This window comes from Vanellus vanellus, assembly GCF_965231255.1.
Source record: "Vanellus vanellus genome assembly, chromosome: 1".
Lineage (NCBI taxonomy): Eukaryota > Metazoa > Chordata > Aves > Charadriiformes > Charadriidae > Vanellus > Vanellus vanellus.
Genome location: NC_138905.1, coordinates 49,375,510 through 49,397,068, shown reverse-complemented (window position 1 = coordinate 49,397,068; position 21,559 = coordinate 49,375,510). Strand labels below are relative to the sequence as shown.

Here is a 21,559-nt window from a genome sequence, read left to right as displayed (position 1 = left end):
TAGCTTACTTGATCTTTCTTGTAAGCAGAAAGACTTTTTTTAAATGGTGTATCTGGTAAATCTCAGTCTGTACCTCTCCTCTATTTCTAAGCATCATAAACTAGTTGCTGGTAACAGTCTGTATAGTATCAGTAGTCAGTGTGATGTGCAGATACTGCAGATTAAGACTATATTTATGAAGTCTACTGTGACATAATAGACTTAAAGGGATCTTTACAGAATGTGGCAGCTACAAATTCTTCCTCTGTAAGATGCCAGGTAACTTAAAGGCTGAGTATCTTCTAAAACTGCTGTGTAAGACTGGACACCCTAAATGCGAATTTCTGAAATGTGAAGTAATTTAGGTCATGGATAGCTGTTGACTGCTTTTATTTCCTTAGAAAATGATGAAAGATAATAACTTGGTGAGACACCTGGATGCATGTGAAACAATGGGCAATGCAACAGCTATTTGCTCAGATAAAACAGGAACATTGACCATGAACAGAATGACAGTGGTCCAAGCCTACATTAATGAAAAGCATTATAAAAAAATTCCAGAACCAGAAGCTATTCCAGAGAAAACTATGGCTTACCTTGTGACAGGAATTTCTGTTAATTGTGCTTATACTTCCAAAATACTGGTAAGTGATTTTTTTTTTTTTTTTTTTTTTTTTTTTCATTCTAATCAAGGTAACTAAACAATTTCCTCAAAAGACGCAAATTGTCTGGTGGCCGTGTGGTAGGCAGTTAAGTGTAACTGTGTGGCAAAATGTAGTGTGAGGTATTTTGTACCTGCTGTAAACTGCTCAACCATTCATTTGAAACTAACCTTCAAAAACAGCTTATTTCAGTTAGAACTGATAACTTAGATTTTGAACTGATAATTCAAAGATACAATCTCAGGAAGATAACTCCCTTTAGGTTCACAGTTCTGCCTAAATTTGTTTTGAGAAGTGGGGCTGTTTACCTTGAAGAGCATCTTGGCTCGATTTGAGTGCTACTTCAAAGTAAACGTGTAAGAGTAGCATAACGTTAGCTAGAATATAATGAGAAAATGCAAGTACAGATGAGGATTTTGTTGGATTTTTATTCCAGATACTGTTGTATGAGTCTGTAGGCTTTATAATTGTAATGTCTTTGCTCATACCTTGTTTGAGACTTCTGAAATATTTTGAAATAAAAAGAATAATGGACTGTTACACATTTTACATAGTGGGCTATTTAGCACTTTTGTGTGCATAACTCCAAACATAGCTTCCTTGCTGTAGTTATTCCAATGTGTTGCATAACTTACATTCTTTAAGGCAATAGAAATAATAGTTAGGATTTATATTTTAAAAAAAAGGAAGAAAGAAATTAGCACTTCAAGATTTAGTAGAAGCCTTGGCTGTGAATGCTTTTGTACAGGAGCAACAGTAAAACCGCAGACCAAAAGCTACTTTTCAGCCAATAAAGATGGTACCTTGGCAAGAATTACCTGAACAGTAGTATTTGAGATGGCACATCAAGATCACCAGCACCAATTTCTCTGAAACAAGACTGAAATACTACTAATGAGTTATAGCATGTGAGGAGTTTTCACAGTCTATTTTCTGAAGATCTTTTTATAGAAAGAAAATAAAGTAGCTGTGTGTAAACTGACCAGGTCTTTTACTACTACAATTTTAGTAAAATTACATCCAACACAGTCAGAGTTAGTCTGTTTTACAGAATCACAGATGGCTGAAAGGGACGTCTTGAGATCCTCTGGTCCAACCCCTCTGCTTAAAGCAGGGTCAGTCAGAGTACATTGCTCAGGGCTATGTCCAGTCAGGTTTTAAAAATCTTAAATGGTGGAGACTCTGCAGCCTCAAGTATTTGACCACTCTTAGAGTAAAAAGGTGTTATCCTTAAGTTCAAATGTAATTTCAAGTGTTTCAGTTTCTATCCGTTGCCCTCTCACAGGGCACCAGTGAAAAATCTGGCGTGGCCATCTTTACTGTTGCTCCACCCGCCTGCACAGTACCGGCATTTAATGTATACCAATAAATCTCTCCCCCAGACCCTTCTCTTCTCCAGGCTGAACAGTCGAGCTCTCAGCCTCTTCTCATATGTCAGGTGCTCCAGTCCCTTTATCATCTTTATGGGCCATAGCTGGACTTGCTCCTGGATGTCCATGTCTCTTGTACAGGGGAGCCCAGAACTGGACGTCTTAAATAGCACATTAAAGTGAACATCTGTGAACAAGTGTGTGTATCCAGTATAGCCAGGTCCAAGATCTTGCAGCTCTGAACAATGAAAACAGATCACTGACTTATGATTAATATAGTTCAGCTCTAGCTGCTTGAGGCATGTCAGGCTGAGTAAGTGCTTCCGCCTTTTTTGCTACAAACTACACTGAAATTTTATAGCTGTATAAGCTCAGAAACATCTTGAAAGAAATACTGCTTTACTTACAGCACTAGTATGTGCATATTCCACATTGCTGAGATAAGAAACTCGTTCTTTTATTAAAGGGTTGGAAACTTGTTTCTGAACTCTTTCCAGTTAAATAGGCCATGGCCTGGAAAACAGAACTTGTAGTGAGACTTAAGAAGCTTAAAGACTTAGTTTGTTCAGTAGAAGGCTAACAGGTGATGTGATTGTAGTCTAAGTCATTGAGGAAGAGTTATTACAGGAGAGGATACTTTAATTTAGCAGAAATAATGCCATTTAGCTTGCTTAAATTAGTTTATGTAAACTTATCTGTACTTTTAAAATGCAAAACAATTATTCACGGACTGCACTCAATTGATCGCAGATATTTCAAGCAATGGAAAATGCCTTTTAGAAAGGTCATGTTGGAATTTGATACAAACTTTAATGGGTGATTTTTGAGTCTGAGAAAGGGACTGAAAGATGCTAAACAGGTACAGAAGTTACTTACAAAAGCCAGCAGTATGGCTTTGACTCATGACTCTTAAGAATGTATAGACTAGTCATTGCAAAAGTGAAACATCCCCATCCCAGAGCTAAGCTTGGCCTTAGCTTCCTTGTTTTCTAAATGCTGCACTACAGTGGTTTGTAAGTTAACCTCCTAATCAGCAAAGGTTCTTGTTCTTCTTGCAGCCTCCTGAAAAAGAAGGTGGCCTACCACGTCATGTTGGAAATAAAACTGAATGTGCCTTGCTGGGATTGCTCTTGGATTTAAAACGTGATTATCAAGACGTAAGAAATGAGATACCGGAAGAGGATTTGTACAAAGTGTACACCTTCAACTCTGTTAGAAAATCTATGAGTACTGTGTTAAAAAACTCTGATGGCAGTTTCCGGATATTCAGTAAAGGTGCCTCTGAGATAGTTCTCAAAAAGTAAGAACAACTGCTATTGTAATTGAGCACTTAAATTTGGCTAAATGTTGTGTGATGGGTGAGGAGGATGAAGTGCTAAACGACATTGTGCTATAATCTACAAAATATTTCTGTCGCCCTATTCACAAATAAGTGCAGTCATCCTATACCCTTGTGATTGCAGCCAGCTTCCCACCTCATCTCCCTCAGTTGTTTGGCTTTCTACAGTAAGGTGGGCAATTAGCACTTCAGTTACTTCAATTTTCACACCCCAGCACAACCCCAACCCCACCCCACCCCAAGCTGATGATTAATTTTAACTTGTGAAGTCTGCTCTGATACAGGAAAGCATCTATGAATTGATCTATTCTCTGGTTAAACATTTTTAATTTTAGGTATGGTTGGTCAAAATGCTCACCCACCTTCCAGTAAAGTCCTAATAGCTGATATGCCTTAATTTTAAGAAGGACATGCGCCTTTGAAAAGTGATTACTTTTAGCTTCAAAAGACTCTTCAAGTTTGTGTCCAAGTTGATCATTTTAACAGGAGGTTGAACTTGACCAATGGAGAATCTTGAGGGGTTTTAATATGACAAAGCAAAATGCTTCTTTATTCATCTGCCCGTCTACAGAGGATTTATTAGAATGAGATTAGACTATTAGCAAAGAGATTAGTTACCAGTGGGACAAACCTTTAGGTGTGAAGAAGGTGGTGACTCCTAACTAAGAGGAGAGAAGTCAAGCATGTATACATCATATTCTCTAGGAACAGCAGTTGTAGCCCCTCTGGTTTTGGTTCTAATGTCAGACTATTTCTAGTCTGAGTAGCACATAGATTATGTTCATCAGTTCAATTTACCTTTTTGCTTGCTATTAGCTCCCAAATCATTATCTAGGAAAGTACTAATGCACTAAAGGAAAAAGATTAAATCTTCTTTCTCTTCAACTTAGTGCTGATAAGAAAAGGTCAGTCTTTAAAGGACTCTTGACTCTCGTTCCTTTTGATATGGAACTTAAATTTAGATGTGAATTTTTTCATAGCTAGATTTGAAGCCAAGTCTCATCAGCGAATAAGTATGCCTGTATTTGCATTACTTCTACCTTCAGCAGTATTTTGTACCTTATTATCTTATTGAGCAATTGAACTGTAGAAGTTGCTAGAAGTCATTCAGCCCAGACTCATGTGATCCACTTGGCTTCATAACTGAGATAAGACATAAACAATAAGGGCATAACTATTCCAGAGTATGCACCAACTAGGAAAAAGTCCTAGCATCACAAGCCACTTTCTTTACCCACTACCTATGCAATGCCAGAAATTAATCTGAGATCTTGTAACCTGATTTGTCAATTGTGCTGCTCATACCTTATTATAACATGTATGACTATTCTTGAGCACTGAAAGCTTAAATATGAATATGTATAAGACACAAATGAGTCACTAATAGGCGTAGAAGAAATGCAGCAAACTTTTTCAAGCAGAGCAGTTTTATTGTTCTTTACTTACCATTAAGTCAAATATTTGAAGTGAGTTTCAATGAAATCTTTACATAAAGCTTATTGGCTTCCATTTAGACATCTTGGAATGCTTTGAATTTATCACAAGCCTTGTGACGGCAGGTAGCACAAGATATCCTTAGTGGTTGCTGACATTTGAACAGATAACTAAAATCGGGAAATTTGGATAGATAGACTTCAAATTTCACTTACGCTGAATACTCTGAATATTTAAGGGACTGCTTCACTTTCATTTCCTGGCTGAGGTGGAAACCTTTTTATTTGTATTGCACCTGGGAATTCCCTAAACCCTTGGACTAAACACTTAAATGTAGCAGTAGTCATCTTAGCAGATCTGCCATGTCCAAACTTGATTTTTTTAAAAGTCAAACTTAGAATTCTTTTTTTTTTTCAGCATTGCATTAGTACTAATTTGTAAAACAAATGCTTATGGTGTTGCTTTTTGGCAAAGCTTTGCTAAGGACACAGATGAACAAGAGACTAAATTTATTGTTCAAGATACATGGTAGTGAATGGCATCTTTGGCATGAAGAAACATAACTAAAAGAGCATGTGTTGAAATGCTAGGGTACATAGTGTTGAATCTAGTCTCTTATACAAACATTTAAATCTTATTTAGGTATTTGTTTTAATTTAATACTTCACATTAAGAACTCTATGCCAGATGCTCTCTGAATTCTCTGCGCTTAGATTGGGGGTGGGGGGCAAACATTACTACTCTTAAGGATAGCAGTACCAGAGTTTGCTTTTCGTGCTGTAAGTTTAGCGCTTACAGCTGTGTAAGCACCACATGCATGTTCTGGAAGCATACTGTACTTCTGAGACTTGTATAGCTGTTAACACGGTGGGATTATTGTGCTGAACTTGAAACTGGATTGACTGACTCAACCAGCACAGACACCAGTCTGTTTACATACAATGGAGAAATGGATGCTTCTGGGAGGTAACTAATGTTTGTGTCCGAATTTCATTGGACCTTATTTTCTTCCTGGGGTGACTGGCTCAGTTAACTTTCTCCAGCTTGTATGTTTTGCAGTTTGGAAGAGATTAAGTGCATATGGAGAAGATTACCTTAGCGATACTGCTGCTGGCTTTTTGTGTGTGTCTGAGTCTAGTGGAAACAAAGCTTTGTAGAAACTTACTGGAGTTGATTAAAGCCATTGAATGGGCTGAACTTGTGGTTAAAATTTGATAACTCTTTAAACCTTCCTTTTCAGGTGCTTCAAAATACTGAGTGCTAATGGAGAACCAAAGGTATTTAGACCTAGGGACCGTGATGATATCGTGAAAACTGTAATTGAGCCAATGGCTTCTGAAGGGCTCAGAACCATCTGCCTGGCATTCAGAGACTTCCCAGCAGGGGAACCGGAGCCGGAATGGGACAATGAAAATGATATTGTTACTGGTCTGACGTGCATTGCTGTTGTTGGGATTGAAGATCCTGTGAGACCTGAGGTAAGGTCACTGACTATAAACTGCAGTGATTCTGTTACAATGGATCTTGATTCATGTTGTTGTTCATCATGCAGAGAGTACAAGAAACTGAATTGCTGCTGTATGCCTTAAGCATAGTTGATAAATGAAAATCTAATTTCTTGGAGGGAAAGTTAATGGAGCTATAAAAGCAGATTAAAACTTCTTAACGTCACTTATGCTGTGTTACTGAAGCACTGAACAAACTAATGACTTAAGGCGCTTACTGTGCAGGGTCTTAGTAGATGGAACAACTTGTCGTTTTTTTACCATTTGGGATTTTAGGAGTATTGTTTAGGATATTAGCCATTGTGCTTCTTGCCAGCTTCTCATGGGAATGATGGAGAGGAGGGGTTTTCACCTGAGAACTGAGGTAAGGAATCTGGCTTGTGGTTGGGGTCTAAGGAGGGCAGTATTTTTCAGTAGTGAAAGCTTTTATACCACGTGTTGGAACTCCAGTCTGATCTGCACTATCATAACTTCACACTAGAAGTCACAGGTGAAGTAGTGAAGTGTGAGCTGTAGTTTATTTTACAGAATCATTAATCAAAAGACAATACCTTTTAATGCGACAGCCTAATACATCATGAGGATTTTTGTGGTATATTTTTGAATACTGCAGTATTTGAAAAATCAAGGCGGGGACAGGGACACATGACATAACAACAAAGCCCCTTTGCCAGGATTGCCATTTGTATGTTTTCATGAAAAGAATTCATGAAAAGAATGGTAAGCTGCTTTTTCTTTTTTTAATGTTCCCTAAGAGCAGTCTTGATTTTAAAATAAGAGTTATCCTGGATTGAGCCAAAAACATTTCTTTCACTCACTGGTCTAGATTTATTCAGCTAATGTACAGTTTCTGAGCCTGTGGGGCTTTGTTTTTGATTTCTTTGGTTTGGTTTTTTGCTTACAGGTACCCGATGCAATAAAAAAGTGTCAACGTGCAGGCATAACTGTACGTATGGTCACTGGCGATAACATTAACACCGCTCGTGCTATTGCATTGAAGTGTGGTATTCTGAATCCTGGTGAAGACTTCCTGTGTTTAGAGGGCAAAGATTTTAACAGGAGAATACGCAATGAAAAAGGAGAGGTAAGCATGCTGACTGTGTAAAGTAGATCAGCAGATATTCTAAGTTTCCTAACTGTAAGATATAACCAATGCTGTTTTTGCAGATAGAGCAAGAGCGAATAGATAAAATTTGGCCAAAGCTTCGTGTTCTTGCAAGATCATCTCCGACTGACAAACACACTCTAGTAAAAGGTAGGGAAAAACTATCTGAGCTTCTGAGTAAAGCTAGATATTTTTTTTCTGCTTCTAGAAAAAATCTGGGACTGAGCAGTGGGAAATACATATGAGGGTGTCTTCATTTGCCAACTGGGTTTTTTTTTTTTTTTTTCTCCCCTGCTTGAGAAATTGAGTCAACTAGACTATCTGTTGTGTGGTTTTTGTTTCGTGGTGGTGTGGTGTTTGTTTTTTTGTTGTTTAATGACTCTGAGGAAGACAAAAGCTAGGTTTCTCTTTCAGGTTTAATCTGTGCTTTGTTGTCAATTTTGAACTGTAACACCAAGTTGTCATTTTATTTTAGGTATAATTGACAGCACTGTCTTTGAACAGAGACAAGTTGTAGCAGTAACTGGTGATGGTACCAATGATGGTCCAGCTCTGAAGAAGGCAGATGTTGGATTTGCTATGGTATGATTTCTTTAATCTTCAGTATTTGGAGACCTATTTTGATAAAATAACTTCTCAAATCACTTAAAAGAAGGTTGAACAACCTTCCTTGTTTCATGAGCCTAATATACAACTAAGTTAATGGAGTCAACATATCTCACACTTACTAATTTTTCCTTCCTTCTTCAGTCTTCCAACTTAACATTTTATTTGATGGAAAATGTCGTTATGGCATTTGCCATTGAATAAAACTTAAAACGTGCAGATCCCAATCCCTTGCAAATCAAAACCTTTTTATGCAAAGGCTTGTTAGAAAATGTAGGAAGAGAATTACTGATACTGAAGTCTTCTGAAGTGAGATCTGTTCAGCATAAGGCAGAATGACTTTAGGTGGTAAATAGCGTACTGTGTTGCCTTTGAGTAAAACTTATACTCAAATACGAAATGAGCTTATTCATCTGTTTTCCGTGAAATGATGCACAGAAACAGGGAGACTATCATGAGAGAGACTGCCAGTTAATGTTTAAAATGGCTTTGGAATTCATACTGAGAGACATGTCTAGTACAGTTGAAGTAACAGCTAGGATCTGCATTTATCTGGATGGTTCCTTAGATTACTTGGCTTTTTCGATTTAAATTCTCAACTACCCTTTCAAAACCAAGTCTTGGTTTTAAGTGCTAATACTAGATAGACTTACACCTTTAGCTTTCTTCTGTCTCTTTCAAAATACTGTAAGATAGATTCCTCGAGATTCCTCTTGCTTCAAGATTTCTCCTCCGTCTTAAGCTCAGAAGGTATGGTTTGGTGCTAGTAGGTCACTTTAGTCTTTAAAAAAATCATTATTAAGTATTTTAAGGAAAAAAAATATGAAGACCACATTCCTCCTACTCCACATGCAGAGGCACTGACTCAGATGCTAATTTTGAAGGAAAAAAATAGGAAGAAGAGCTTTCGTGTCACTTTTAAGGAGCATTTTTCAAAAGCATAACTTACTAATTTGACAGCTACACATGAAATGTTCTCTAGACTGTAACAGTCTTGTTTTAAAGAGTATCTGTTTTCTGCTTGCTATTGTGTAGCTGCTGTAGTTGGCACTGTCGGGGGGCATATTTATTTTCTCACCTTCCAGAACCTATATGTTTGCTGCAGTTGCTATGTTCATCTGTGCAAGAAGCTAATTTATCTAACTGCTTATCTAAATAGCACTTAGAATATTCTATCTATGTTATTTAAAGGTACCTTTTAAGGTGTACATAAGCTGTGCAGGTGACTCATTTCCTTGACAAAATAATGTAGCAAGAATAAAGATCATTAAATTTGCTATTGAGTTAGTAGTTTTGAAATGCCAAAGCAAAATAAATATCCTTGAAGTAGGTATTACACGCAACTCAGCCGCACTGTTTGGATACTGTAGGAGACTACAGGTGCTTATAGCAAACTCGTTAGGACATAGACTAAACTGTAGTACTGCACCATCTGGTGGCGTTTAACTTGAACAGGGGTTCAGTAACATTTCTTTGGGAGAATTCACACAGTGTCTGTATTGTCAACTTGAAGATTTTTATTAAGGTCTTTAAAATAAAGACAGTATTACTGTGCCTGAGCAGAACTCGCAAGCAGAACTTGATTCAGTAGAACATTAGGTGCTTATATTAAAACAGTCCTTTAGACATGGTGCATCAAAGGACCAAGGATATAGTAATAGCTTCTATTAGATAAGTCAGTGCATCCTGTTATATTTCATAGTGTTTTTCTTTTTCTACCAGGGTATTGCTGGAACAGATGTAGCTAAAGAAGCTTCTGATATTATCCTTACAGACGACAACTTCACAAGTATTGTTAAAGCAGTTATGTGGGGACGAAACGTGTATGACAGCATCTCCAAATTTCTTCAGTTCCAGCTTACTGTCAATGTAGTAGCAGTAATTGTTGCTTTTACAGGAGCATGCATAACACAAGTACGTACTGGTGGTGGATTGTTTCGGCTAATAATGGTTGAAATCAGTCATGACTGATATTCAGACTTTCAGTTAAATACTAGTCCAAAGAACATGCCCATGTTGTATAACAAATGCCTTTAATAGCTGCAATTTGTTCACTTATATTGGAGGGTTTATGTATCTATCTTTATAGGATTCTCCGCTTAAAGCTGTGCAGATGCTGTGGGTAAATCTCATAATGGACACATTAGCTTCTCTTGCCCTGGCAACAGAACCACCCACTGAATCTCTTCTGTTGCGAAAGCCTTATGGTAGAAACAAACCTTTGATTTCTCGTACAATGATGAAGAACATTTTGGGTCATGCATTCTACCAACTCGTAGTGGTCTTCACACTCCTGTTTGCTGGTAAGAATACTGAGGCTTTACAAAGTTATTCTAAAAGGTGTACAGAGATGTGATCTTAAAAATATTTTTTTGTTGTAGTGTTTGTGTGTAAAGATGCCAATTAAGCTGCTGATAAATGCCTTTTATACACAGGTGAGAAAATTTTTGATATCGATAGTGGAAGAAATGCACCTCTGCATGCTCCCCCTTCAGAGCATTATACTATTGTATTTAATACGTTTGTGATGATGCAGCTTTTTAATGAAATTAATGCCCGAAAAATTCATGGTGAAAGAAACGTTTTTGAAGGAATCTTTAACAACGCTATCTTCTGTTCTATTGTTCTGGGGACATTTGTTGTGCAGGTAAGTAAATTCGTGGAGGGTGAGGGGAAATGCACTTAGTACACTAAGGTACTTGCTTAGCTTGGAAATGCTTATCAACTAGTGCCGGGTATTTCACTTCTGCAATGTGAAAAACCTTCAGTGTCAAACATGTTATAAATCACTTGGAAGTGCTGCTTGACACCGTTTTCAGATGAGACTTGTTTGAAATTGGTGAAATTGGAATGTAGAAGAACTACTTGTATTTACGTTTTGAATTTTCTAGTCCTTCAATGTGGTCTTAGTGTTCTAGTCTCTTGATAAAATGTGAAGTTGTATGTTTCTTCTTTCTCCCCCTCCCTGTCAGAACTCTTCAGTATAGCACCTGCCTGAGTATCTTAAATGAGAGCCCATTTCCCATTTAAACAATTACAGAAAAGTTACAACTTCTCGTATCTTCTTAATGAGATTAGGACATGAATAAGCTTTAGAAACTTATCAGTATCAGTTTTTGTCTTCCTGATGCAGAAATCAGTTCTTGGTATTGGTATATATTTTAGTTACCCGTGTAGATGCTGCTGTTTCAGTTGAAAAACACTGATGGTTAGGGACCTTCTGTTGGTACATCTAGGCCTACTTGTAAAAGCTAGTTTGTTAACTCAGTACGTGCTAACAAATGAAGTGAAATGATCTGAAATGGATTGGGTTAACGGTCCGGTATTGAGAAAAACCAAGTCAAAAATTAATCTAAAGAAAATAGTTTACAAGAAATAGTTTCACCTTCTAAATGGCCTTAACTTCTAATCCATTAGAAGAAATAATCAACAAATCAGTATACTACCTTTTTTCAGAACTCTTATTTTTTTATTTTGACTTAAATTATTTTGGACTTAAGATATAACCTATGCCTTAAGCTTCTCCTTAGACTTGTAATTCCATGAAGCTGACCAAATTCATAGCAGTTCAAGCCATGCAAATGTATGCTCCTCTGCTTCACATAAAGTTAGTTCGCTTATTATCCCAGGTTTAGTTTTTTTCAGATGTCACTTCTTCAGAAGCTACTTTTATTTTTAGGGTTGCATGTGCAGCAGACTGACTGTTGTTGTGCAACAAAACCAAATATGTAGAAATTACTGCTGACTGCAACTGTGTTCCCTTTACAAACTTGGTGGACTGAATGCCTTCCCAAATAAGTAACTCCTGAGTTGTCTCGTGTTTTATTCTGTATTAATAAAAGAAGATACTAGGGCTTTTCAGTTGTCAGGTGTCCTACTTAATGATCAATACTGTCTCCTTTTCACACCTGCCCTGCTACTTGAATTGTTGATTCTCCAGGGCAGACTTTCATGCATATAATTCTTATGCAGAGGGATACCTTGCTCATTAGGGCCTGTACAGCTTGTTGTAATGGGTAAGTCAGTAGGAGCTCATTTAATTTAGCCGTTGAGATCTCTGCCCCCCTTTCCCCAAGAGTTACTACACAGATGTCACACCATGATGATTTAAAGTCTGACATTTAACACTGATGGGATACATAGTAATATTCCATTGAATCATTTCTGAAATGTTTCATGTCTTGTATTAATATGAGTCGTAGATCCACAAGTTTATTAATCAGCTTGGTTCTGAGATGGGTGTCCGTATGATAAATAATCATTGTAAATTTGTAGCATCGAATACATGCTGTAATTATGAAATGAAGGGAAAGAACTGCAAGCAAAATGAAATAGTCAACAGGTTTTTTTGAGTGTGACATTTGAAGAATACATGGGTAGTTCCTGAAATACTGAAAAGCATAAGATGGCTTAGGTTTGGAAACTTGCTGAAACTGCTGAGACGGTGGAACTGTATGCTTAATAGGATGGGAGATCCTACGTTCTATTGCAGAGTTGTCTGTAGTGATCTTGAATCATTAGGGAATTTTCTAGTAACAGGTCGCTGATACATGTTTAATGATGTTGCCCTTCACAGATAATTATTGTGCAGTTTGGTGGGAAGCCTTTCAGTTGCTCAGAACTCTCAATTGAACAGTGGCTGTGGTCCATTTTCCTGGGCATGGGAACACTACTCTGGGGCCAGGTAAACTAGCTTTTTTTAAATGCCAAATATCTACTTGCATTAGAATACTTTACATGGAAAATTAAAATACGCTATCTTTAGCATTCAGATCTTTTAAGCGGACTATATGAATATATGGAGATTAACAGTAAATACTGATTAAAATTGACTAGTCAATGACTAGAAAGTCCTTAGTTGGATATTCCTTACTCTGACTTGGTCAATTAGCTACATTTCATAACTAGATGCTATGGCTGATTTATGTTTATTAACTTTTAAGTAGAAACAGCTGTAGTTGCCTTTTACGTATGAAATTATATCTTTAACCAGATAAGTACTAGAAGAAGTTCTGTACAGAACATGTTAATGTTGAAGTATTTAACTGTGGTGAATGGTTTTCTTGAAAAATTAAATTGTGGAACTTGCTAGTATTTTCTTGATTTTAAAAATTTTCTGGAGTAGCAAGAAATGCAGCAAAACTGAAAACAAATTTCTCTTTAATCTTCATGTGCATAATTATGAAATAATTGGAAAGCTCACCCACCTATTAAGCTATTGCATTTTGATTATTTTTCCCCCTTAGGGTTTAATTACTACTGCATGCACAACAGTGCTTGCAAGCAGCAAGCTTATTTACATGAAACTTTAGAACTATGGAGTTTTCCATTATTTAATGACATAGTTGTCTAAACTTTTCATACCACATGAATAGTTTTCCATTACAGTTTCTTTCCTTCCCTTTTGTAAAGGACACTTCGGGTTTCAGTATAAAATTGATAGGGTGGATTTTAGGGTGAATACATACATAGATGCATACTCTAAAAGCGAGTATAAGCTTTTTAATAAGGTTCTCTGGAAAATTAATTATTTAAAAAAATCAAATAGAGTCACTCTGAGGTTTAAAAGTAGACTAGAAGAGAATCGAGATGGCTTGAAATACCTTTGACCCAAAGTGTCTTGCAAGGGCAAAGCTTGCCTGCTGCAGTTCATGCTGCTCTAGCATCTCATTAAAGTCAAAGAGCTTCTGACTTCCTGAGAATAGTAGAAACTGAAGTGTGATCTGGGAGCATTAATAGTAGCAATTTCAGCGTAAAAGGCTATTATCTTGCTTTTGGAGCAGTCTTTTTCCTCTGCAGCTGCTGAAATGGCCTTCTAGGTTTGTGATGATCAAGGAAAGCAGTTTTGGAACTGATCTGGATCTGCTAGATGGGACATATCAAAAGAGGACTCCCCTTAACTACATAGTTCACCAGATTAGTCCTGAAGGTGGGGATGAAAAGGAAAGATGGAACAGCCATATGTAGCTTTTGTTTAGTTAAAGATAAATGAACTAGTGTACACCAAGTAGCAAAGTAACAGTTTGGGATAAGGGTTTTAGAAACCTCACCTTGCAAATGGATTGATACTTTCCAGGTGACAGAAGAATGCATGTCTATTCTGTATTTCTGCATTAACTGTTGCTACTTTAATTAAATTATGTAGCTCTCACTTGAGGTAACACATCATGCTCATCAAACTGATGGAGCTCTGAAAGCTCTAGATACAAGCACAATCTGCAGAATTAATGGGTTTTGTAGCTTTGGTACTGCTCCTTCCTGGCATAGTCAAGTAATGTTAAAGTGGAATTCTTTGTCCCAGCAAGGATGTTTTTATTTTCTAGGTTGTAGTCCAAGTTTAATTTCACACCTCGGTTGAGGTGGTAAGGACATTCACAGCTTTGCAGCTATTCGGCATTGATGAACTCATCCCATTTACAGAATTTGTTTTTCAACTTTGTTTTAAGTCTGGTATTACATTTGTTATTTTTTTTAAAAAGAATTAATTGATTCATATTTTTCGTTCACCATTAGTTGATTTCAACAATTCCAACCAGCCGTCTGAAATTCCTTAAAGAAGCTGGTCATGGAACACAAAAGGAAGAGATTCCTGAAGAAGAGCTAGCAGAAGATGTAGAGGAGATCGATCATGCCGAGAGAGAATTACGTCGTGGTCAGATCTTGTGGTTTAGGGGCCTAAACAGGATACAAACTCAGGTATGGTCTTGAAAAAGGTAGGACTCGGTGGGTGTTATGAGGGAAATTTCTCCTCTTCATCTCCAGTCCTTTGACTAAGGTGGCAGTTCTAACTGGTGTGACTGAGACTGTCAAAAGGGGGTATGGATGGATGTGTAATCCCTAAGGGTCCTCTGTTTTCTTCAGCTCTAAATGCAACTCTTGCCTGTGTATCTGCTCTGTTTAAGAAAAAAAAAAAAAGTGCCTTTTTTCTTTACTTCATGTATGTTATAGATGGGATGGTCCTTTCTCTTGTTCTCTCTCTCTCTTGCTGAGCAAGCTGTCACAATCTCTGATTCCTTGCAGATGGATGTAGTGAATGCTTTCCAGAGTGGAAGTACCATTCAGGGGGCTCTAAGGCGGCAACCCTCCATCGCCAGCCAGCACCATGATGTAACAAATATTTCTACCCCTACACATGTAGTGTTTTCCTCTACTACTGCTTCTACTACTGTGGGGTGTGAGTGTGTGTTCCTAAAGTGCATGAAATTAACGTTTCCTAATTCACGTACCTAACGTTTCTCATTTTCTCCTTAGTACTTAAAATCATCGTTCAGGCTTTTATAGAGCTCTTCCACAAAGTGGAGTCCTCAAGACTTTTTTTTTCTTAGAGGGCTGAGAACAGGTGGAACAGTTTCAACAAAAGACTTTAATGTGAAAGCTGTGAGCCTGCACATCCTGTGCCTTCATCCATTCATGTACAGAGGGATGTTTAAGATAAAACGGGAAAACTGTTGTAAATTTTCGAGTATATGCCTCTCAGGGTGACTTACATTGAATAAGTAAATTCAATGGACCCACGTATAATCGTGGATCTAGGTCAACAAAAATAGATGTCTCACACTGCAGCACAAATAATACTTAAGGTAAACAAGCTGATGGGAAAGCAAATGATATGTTAAAAATATGTAGTTAGAACATGGAGCACTAAATGTGTTTTCTTTGTAGCCTGTGAGGATCTTCTGAGTCTCTGCTTTTGTTGGATTTTTTTTTTTTTACCGAATAACACAACTTTCTTAACATCAGGATTCAGGTGGCGAAACAAGGCTTCTAAAATGCGTACAAGTCAGAAGCAGCATTTAATTAGCTCATATAAAAAGGAAAAAAGTTTAAGCATTGACTGGTGAAACTTTCACTCAAATCTGAAGGGTTTTTTTCCTCTCTAGGTTCTTCTGGCAGCAGTTCATAAGCCATCAGTGAATGTAAAGTTTCTCACCTTAATTCTGCCCTCTGTATTTTGTGCTCTAAGTGGCATTTCAGTTTCAGCCTTCCTCCCTGTAGAGGCTAGAGATCTAATTACTCATGTATGTAGGCTTAAACTCTGAAGCCTGAAGATGCATAACAGTTGTAGTTGAATACTGATAGCTAATATCTATTGTTGAAAGAGTTTTCCATCTTAATTATATATTACATGTTTAACTTCTCTAACTTCATAGAGACTGGTTAAATAATTGTTCTTTTTAAAATAACTTTGAGAGGGCTTCTTTCTTTTCCCCCCTGCTTTTTAAATTTTCAGATTACCAGATGGATGAAGACCCTTAATTTCAGGAGCTGTCTTAAATGAAATGTTCTCTTCTGATTTTTATTTTTATTTTTATTTTTTTTTTTTTTGGCTTGGCCAGAATTCCTGTGTGAGCTTGCACAAGTATTTACCTCTGTACTTGTTCTCTATGACCAAGACAGGTATTTCCCTACCTTGCAGTAGTATTGAGAAGCTCGGCTCACGAATTCACGTGCCTCAAGAACACAAAATGAAAAGTACATTTAACAGTAAGGATGCACAGGATTGCATCTCCTAGTTAAAATGCTAATTAGTAACCTGTATCCCTAACTACACTCAAGAATGTTAATTAGACATTCAGAATTCTCTAGGGAGCAACTTCATGCCATGCTGCTATTTGAGCAGAATCTAATGGGCACTGCAGCATCTCATTGCATCAAATGACCAATGCAGACACAGAGGTGCAATAGCAAAGAACTAGTTTTTGATCCTCACTAAGTAGTACAGCCTTCTGCTACACCCTCCAGAACAACAACTTTAGATAACTAATACGTATTAATGGGAAGCAGATGTGTTATTTCATTGTGTCTCTCTTTTGGAACTGTTTGTTGGAAAATAGTTCAGCTGTTCCTATGAAGTGAGGTTGCAACTCTTAAGCAGCCATCTGGCTAGGAGGATTTGGAGTGCTTAGTGCATTCCTTGCTATTCTGGTACTAATATGAGGAAGGCCTGATGACAGTATAAATTACACATAACAAATTGTCTTGTTTGCTCCTCACTTATGCAATTTATTTATAGTTACCTCTCTCATCTAATTATCTTGAGTAGTTGAAAATAAAGCCTCTGAAACTTGATTTTCCGTTTTTAAGTATAACTTAAAATGCCGATAGTCTGATTTCTGCATTCACGACCGGACTCTTTGAGGGTCCTGGATTCATAGGACTGTCTATAGACTACTTGTTTAGTATGCATTCTGCATGGGAATCAAGCTTTTATTGTCAGTATGCTTATATTCCTATGATAATTCCTATGATATTATAACTATAAGCCAAAAATTGTTTTCCATTACTGCTTGCGCTCCAACTTGCCATCTGTAAGCAATGAAAAACCAGTCCCACGAGGCAGTCGTATTTCATTTTGCCACATAAATCAGTGGCACAGTGGGATGCTACATGCCAAATAAAGGCATTGCAAACTTTCAGTCTGGCATTGGCCCCGCTGATTTTTTTGGTAAGTGCCAAGACAGTTTATGCAGCTCGCTGGACTTGTTTAAAGCTCATGTAACACGCCAACTCCTTAACAGCGGGCTCAATTTCTTCATGTGATGAACAGTAAAGGACTGGCTGCTGTTGTAATCTTTTACTTCTCAAGCACATTCACACTATTCCCTGTCCTCCCTTTACTGGTAGTTATGTCCTCCCCCTTGCGTGTGTTGTGCACTCCCTTCCCCATCTTCTGTGGTTAATGAGCCTCAGCCGTGTACTTGTAGTATAAAAATGGGGATGTGACAGCTTTTGAGTAAAATTCTTTGTGCAAGTGCTCTGAGGCAGTAGGGGCGGGGGAACAACACTATTTCTAGAGGTTAGGGAACACAGTCAGGATCTAAGCCTTTATCATGTGCAGTAATTCTGTGGTAACAAATTTGGTAATGCATTGCCTTTGGGGAACACTTCTCTGTTTACAGTGAGGTGGTTTGGTGTATCTTAGCTGTTTTGAAGTCTGTGCTCTTGATCTGCTTGACCTTCCAGCTTCACTCCCTCACCTGGAAGTCACTTTATTATCAATGAACTCTGCGGAAGCACTAGTCATGACACATTTCTCAGCTTGAAACAAGTCATCTTGGAAGTGCTAAAAAAAAAATAATCTTTAAATTGGACTTACTGTTTGTAACAGTAAGTTCTTTTTTACTACTGCTGCTTACTATGCAACAGAGGATCTTTGGGATTGAAACTGTGCTTTGTTGGAGACTTAATCAGAGTAGAGATGTTGAGAATTGAACAGGGAGCTAACAGAAGGGGCAGACTATCTTGACGAAAGTGTTGGACAAAGGGGTCACTGTCTTCTGCCGAGCCTTACTTGTTTTATCAGGTCAAGAATGAATCCTGAATGTTCTTGTAGTAGTTGGTCAGGGAAACGTGCGGGGTGTGGGAGGAGAAGGGGGTGCAGGCAGGTGATTTCATCATTCAAATTACAATTTGTAAAGCTTAAATTCAAGTCAACGTGGACATGCACAATTTGCAAAATGAAGCTGTACTTTATCTAATTTCACTCTGAAATGTTGATTTATCAGTTCTGTAAACTTAGCTTTCTGACTTGAAAAATGTTAGCGAAACAATGAAAGGACTTGAAATAATACTCAGCCTGGGAATTTTGTCCGTGAATTCAATGTAAACTGAAGACTTAAGCAAAGGATGATCACCTACTTTTCTCATACTTTGTGCTACTTGAATAGTTTCTTTAAAGTTACAACCTGTCGTGGCTACTTAATTGTACAATAGAGTATTCAATTTCCTAGTTCTCGTCTTGAGTTTCCAAAGCACTATTGAGTAAGGAACTTTCTCTAGTGTGGTAAATGGGTATATACTCGAATATTTACAGCTGTTACGGTGGTATCCTTTTTTTGCATGACTCTTTGTAAATGTCCAGTCATTGTGACATTGGCTTACACTTGCTTGGCTTTTTCATAGTCAGTTGACACCCCAATTCCTAGCATGAGAATTAGTAACCCTTTTATCCTCTAACTTATTTTTCAGCCTCTGCCCTCCTCCCTTCCCCACTCCCCCTCACCTCCCCCAAGTATCCAATAAAACACTCATTGAGATTTATTTAATTTGTGAATAAGTAAATAATTGTTGGCCTTACTGCTGAAGAATGCTTAGCCCACGTTAAATAATTGAACAATTCTAGTGCCACGTCTGAATTCTTAGGCCCTTCAGCTTTTTGCAGTACTCTTACAATTTTTATTCCTACTGTGTAGACTGGCAGTGCTGTACTGAAACGCTCTTCATTTTTTACAGTTTATTGCAAGTTCCACTGCATCACATACAAATTCGATTCACTCATGTCTAGCTGTTTGTGGAGTCAAACTCATAAGAACCATGCCATTAACAGTAAATCTGCAGTATTTTAATAACCTTTTTTCTTTGTTTACAGATCCGAGTGGTGAATGCATTTCGTAGCTCCTTGTACGAGGGGCTGGAGAAACCTGAGACACGAAGTTCAATTCACAATTTTATGACGCATCCCGAGTTTAGAATAGAAGACTCCGAGCCTCATATTCCCCTTATTGATGATACTGATGCTGAAGATGATGCTCCAACAAAACGCAACTCTACTCCCCCACCCTCTCCCAATAAAAATAACAATGCGGTTGACAGTGGAATTCACCTTACAACAGACATGAATAAGTCTGCTACCTCTTCATCCCCAGGGAGCCCGCTACATAGTTTGGAAACATCACTCTGATTGTAAGCTGAATGTTAACACACTAGCTGCATTGTAAAGAAATTGAAACTGGGTCTCTTCACACATTATGATGGACAAGATGATATTCTTGTCTTGGACTTCAACAGAAGACACACTTGTACGAATGTAGATTTATTTTTTTAAAAAAAGCTTTCTGCCAGACTGGAGGGTGCTTTTCTGGGGGTGGGAGTAATAATGAACTCTGACAGATAAACAGTAACTCAGCATAAGTGACCTGTGGATCATCTGTTGTACTTAAGAATGGTCCTGAACAGTGTGTTAGCAGAGCTTTACTTTATCATGATCCTTTTCTGAGGGGAAGGCTGGGAAGGGCAAGGAGGCCCTGGATCGTTGAATTGATACTTTAATTTCTGCTGTTGGCTGTTAATAATTTGGATTATTTATGTTTATAAATGATACAGATCTGTTTACAAGGTTTGTAGATACTTTTTTTGTTCCTGTTCATAGATGGGAAGCTTCCTTATAAATGATGCAGAGGGGAAAAAAAAAACCAACAAAAAAAAAAATAGTCCTTCAAATACTGCTGTATTTTCAGGAAAAGGGTGTTTCTATTGAAACTGTACTAAATTTTGCCTGCAATTTACCTTGTTAAATATTGTAGATAAATTGCTAATACTAATAGCCAAATAGATAACACTAATGCTTTGTAAAAACATGAGCAGTGGTGTTCTAATGAAGTTATGGCCTCTGTCCTAATTAGTTTCTTAAATACATTTACTACTCAATGGTTTTGAAACAACTGTTTAATTTTTAAAAATTTTGAGAAACTTACTGAATAACTTTTGTTCAGAACTTAGTAGGATTGTTTAATGCAGGACATCAATATGTGATGGAACTTGCTTGAAATATTTCTGTTATCTCGGGCAAAATGGATTAAATCAAACTACATCAGAATCTTAGTCCTTTGTTTTTGTCTAAACATGTTAGTTTAGTGCTGTCTTGGTGAACTGTGAGTGGAACTGTGATTTTTTTTTTTTCTTTTTTTTTTTTCTAATCTATAGAATCCTTCATGCAGCATGAGGGCTGTTGGCATTTTGAAAGGTTGTTAGTGGGTAGCATACATGTTCTCCTTTTTGTTTTTGAAACTTGTTTGTAAACATGAATAAATCTGCCCTTTTGTTAAAATAAAATTGCAGCAATGGTTTCTTACAGATTTTTTTTTTTCTCAGCTCCTTCACTGGAAACACTGAAAAGTACTCTTTTGTATTACTGGTTAATTTTAAACTGCAATTTCAAGGTGGTAACAGCCCCACTAAAAATAGTACTTTGGGTAAATGGAATCGTGGCGCCTGCCTTCAGAATGAATGTAAGCTAAGGGACTCAAAAGTCTTCACTGAGCCAAAAGGATACTCTTTGGGAATGCATAGGTCGGCCTGAAATTCCGAGACTTACTGCGAGTACTGCATAATAAACGTATTCCTGACCACTTCAGTGAGGGGAAACTGAGAACTGACATACAGCACGGATGAAAATACATTTTGCAGTTGATTTATATCGTATGCACCAAAACGGACCTGCTAGCAACTGACTGCCTCAACGCTATTGTTTAAACAGGGAAGGATGATGGAACAGTACTTGACCTGGTACTTCCTCATGTTTTCTAGGTCCAATACTGCTTAGAAGAGCAACTGAAGAGATGAGTTGTAAACTTTTTTTTCCGCCCCTTTTTCTTTTGCCAGCTCTGTGTTCTTTAAAACAGTGAGTGATTTTTTTTTTTTTTTCTCTCTTCACAGAATAATCCAGAATTTGGGTATTTTTAAAGGGGTCCCTTCCAAGGGGTGCAGGAATTAACTTGGTAATGAGGGAGGAGATAATACTGGAGCAAACTGCAGAAATGAGCAGCTTGGGAAGCTCAAGC

At 37.5% G+C, this 21,559-nt stretch overlaps 1 protein-coding gene across 1 annotated transcript in view; it reads left to right on the top strand.

Annotated features, from left to right (window-relative positions):
* The window catches only part of ATP2B1 (ATPase plasma membrane Ca2+ transporting 1), a 35,543-nt gene extending 14,698 nt beyond the window's left edge, over window positions 1–20,845 (top strand). Inside the window, exons 9-20 of the mRNA XM_082495399.1 lie at window positions 381–623; window positions 3,070–3,311; window positions 6,025–6,262; window positions 7,194–7,373; window positions 7,457–7,544; window positions 7,870–7,976; window positions 9,723–9,914; window positions 10,090–10,303; window positions 10,436–10,647; window positions 12,577–12,684; window positions 14,514–14,696; window positions 19,369–20,845. Of these exons, the coding sequence (XP_082351525.1) occupies window positions 381–623; window positions 3,070–3,311; window positions 6,025–6,262; window positions 7,194–7,373; window positions 7,457–7,544; window positions 7,870–7,976; window positions 9,723–9,914; window positions 10,090–10,303; window positions 10,436–10,647; window positions 12,577–12,684; window positions 14,514–14,696; window positions 19,369–19,680 (2,319 nt within the window). The 3' untranslated portion in view covers window positions 19,681–20,845. The remainder of the gene's footprint in view (window positions 1–380; window positions 624–3,069; window positions 3,312–6,024; window positions 6,263–7,193; window positions 7,374–7,456; window positions 7,545–7,869; window positions 7,977–9,722; window positions 9,915–10,089; window positions 10,304–10,435; window positions 10,648–12,576; window positions 12,685–14,513; window positions 14,697–19,368) is intronic.
* Window positions 20,846–21,559: the final 714 nt, after the last annotated feature.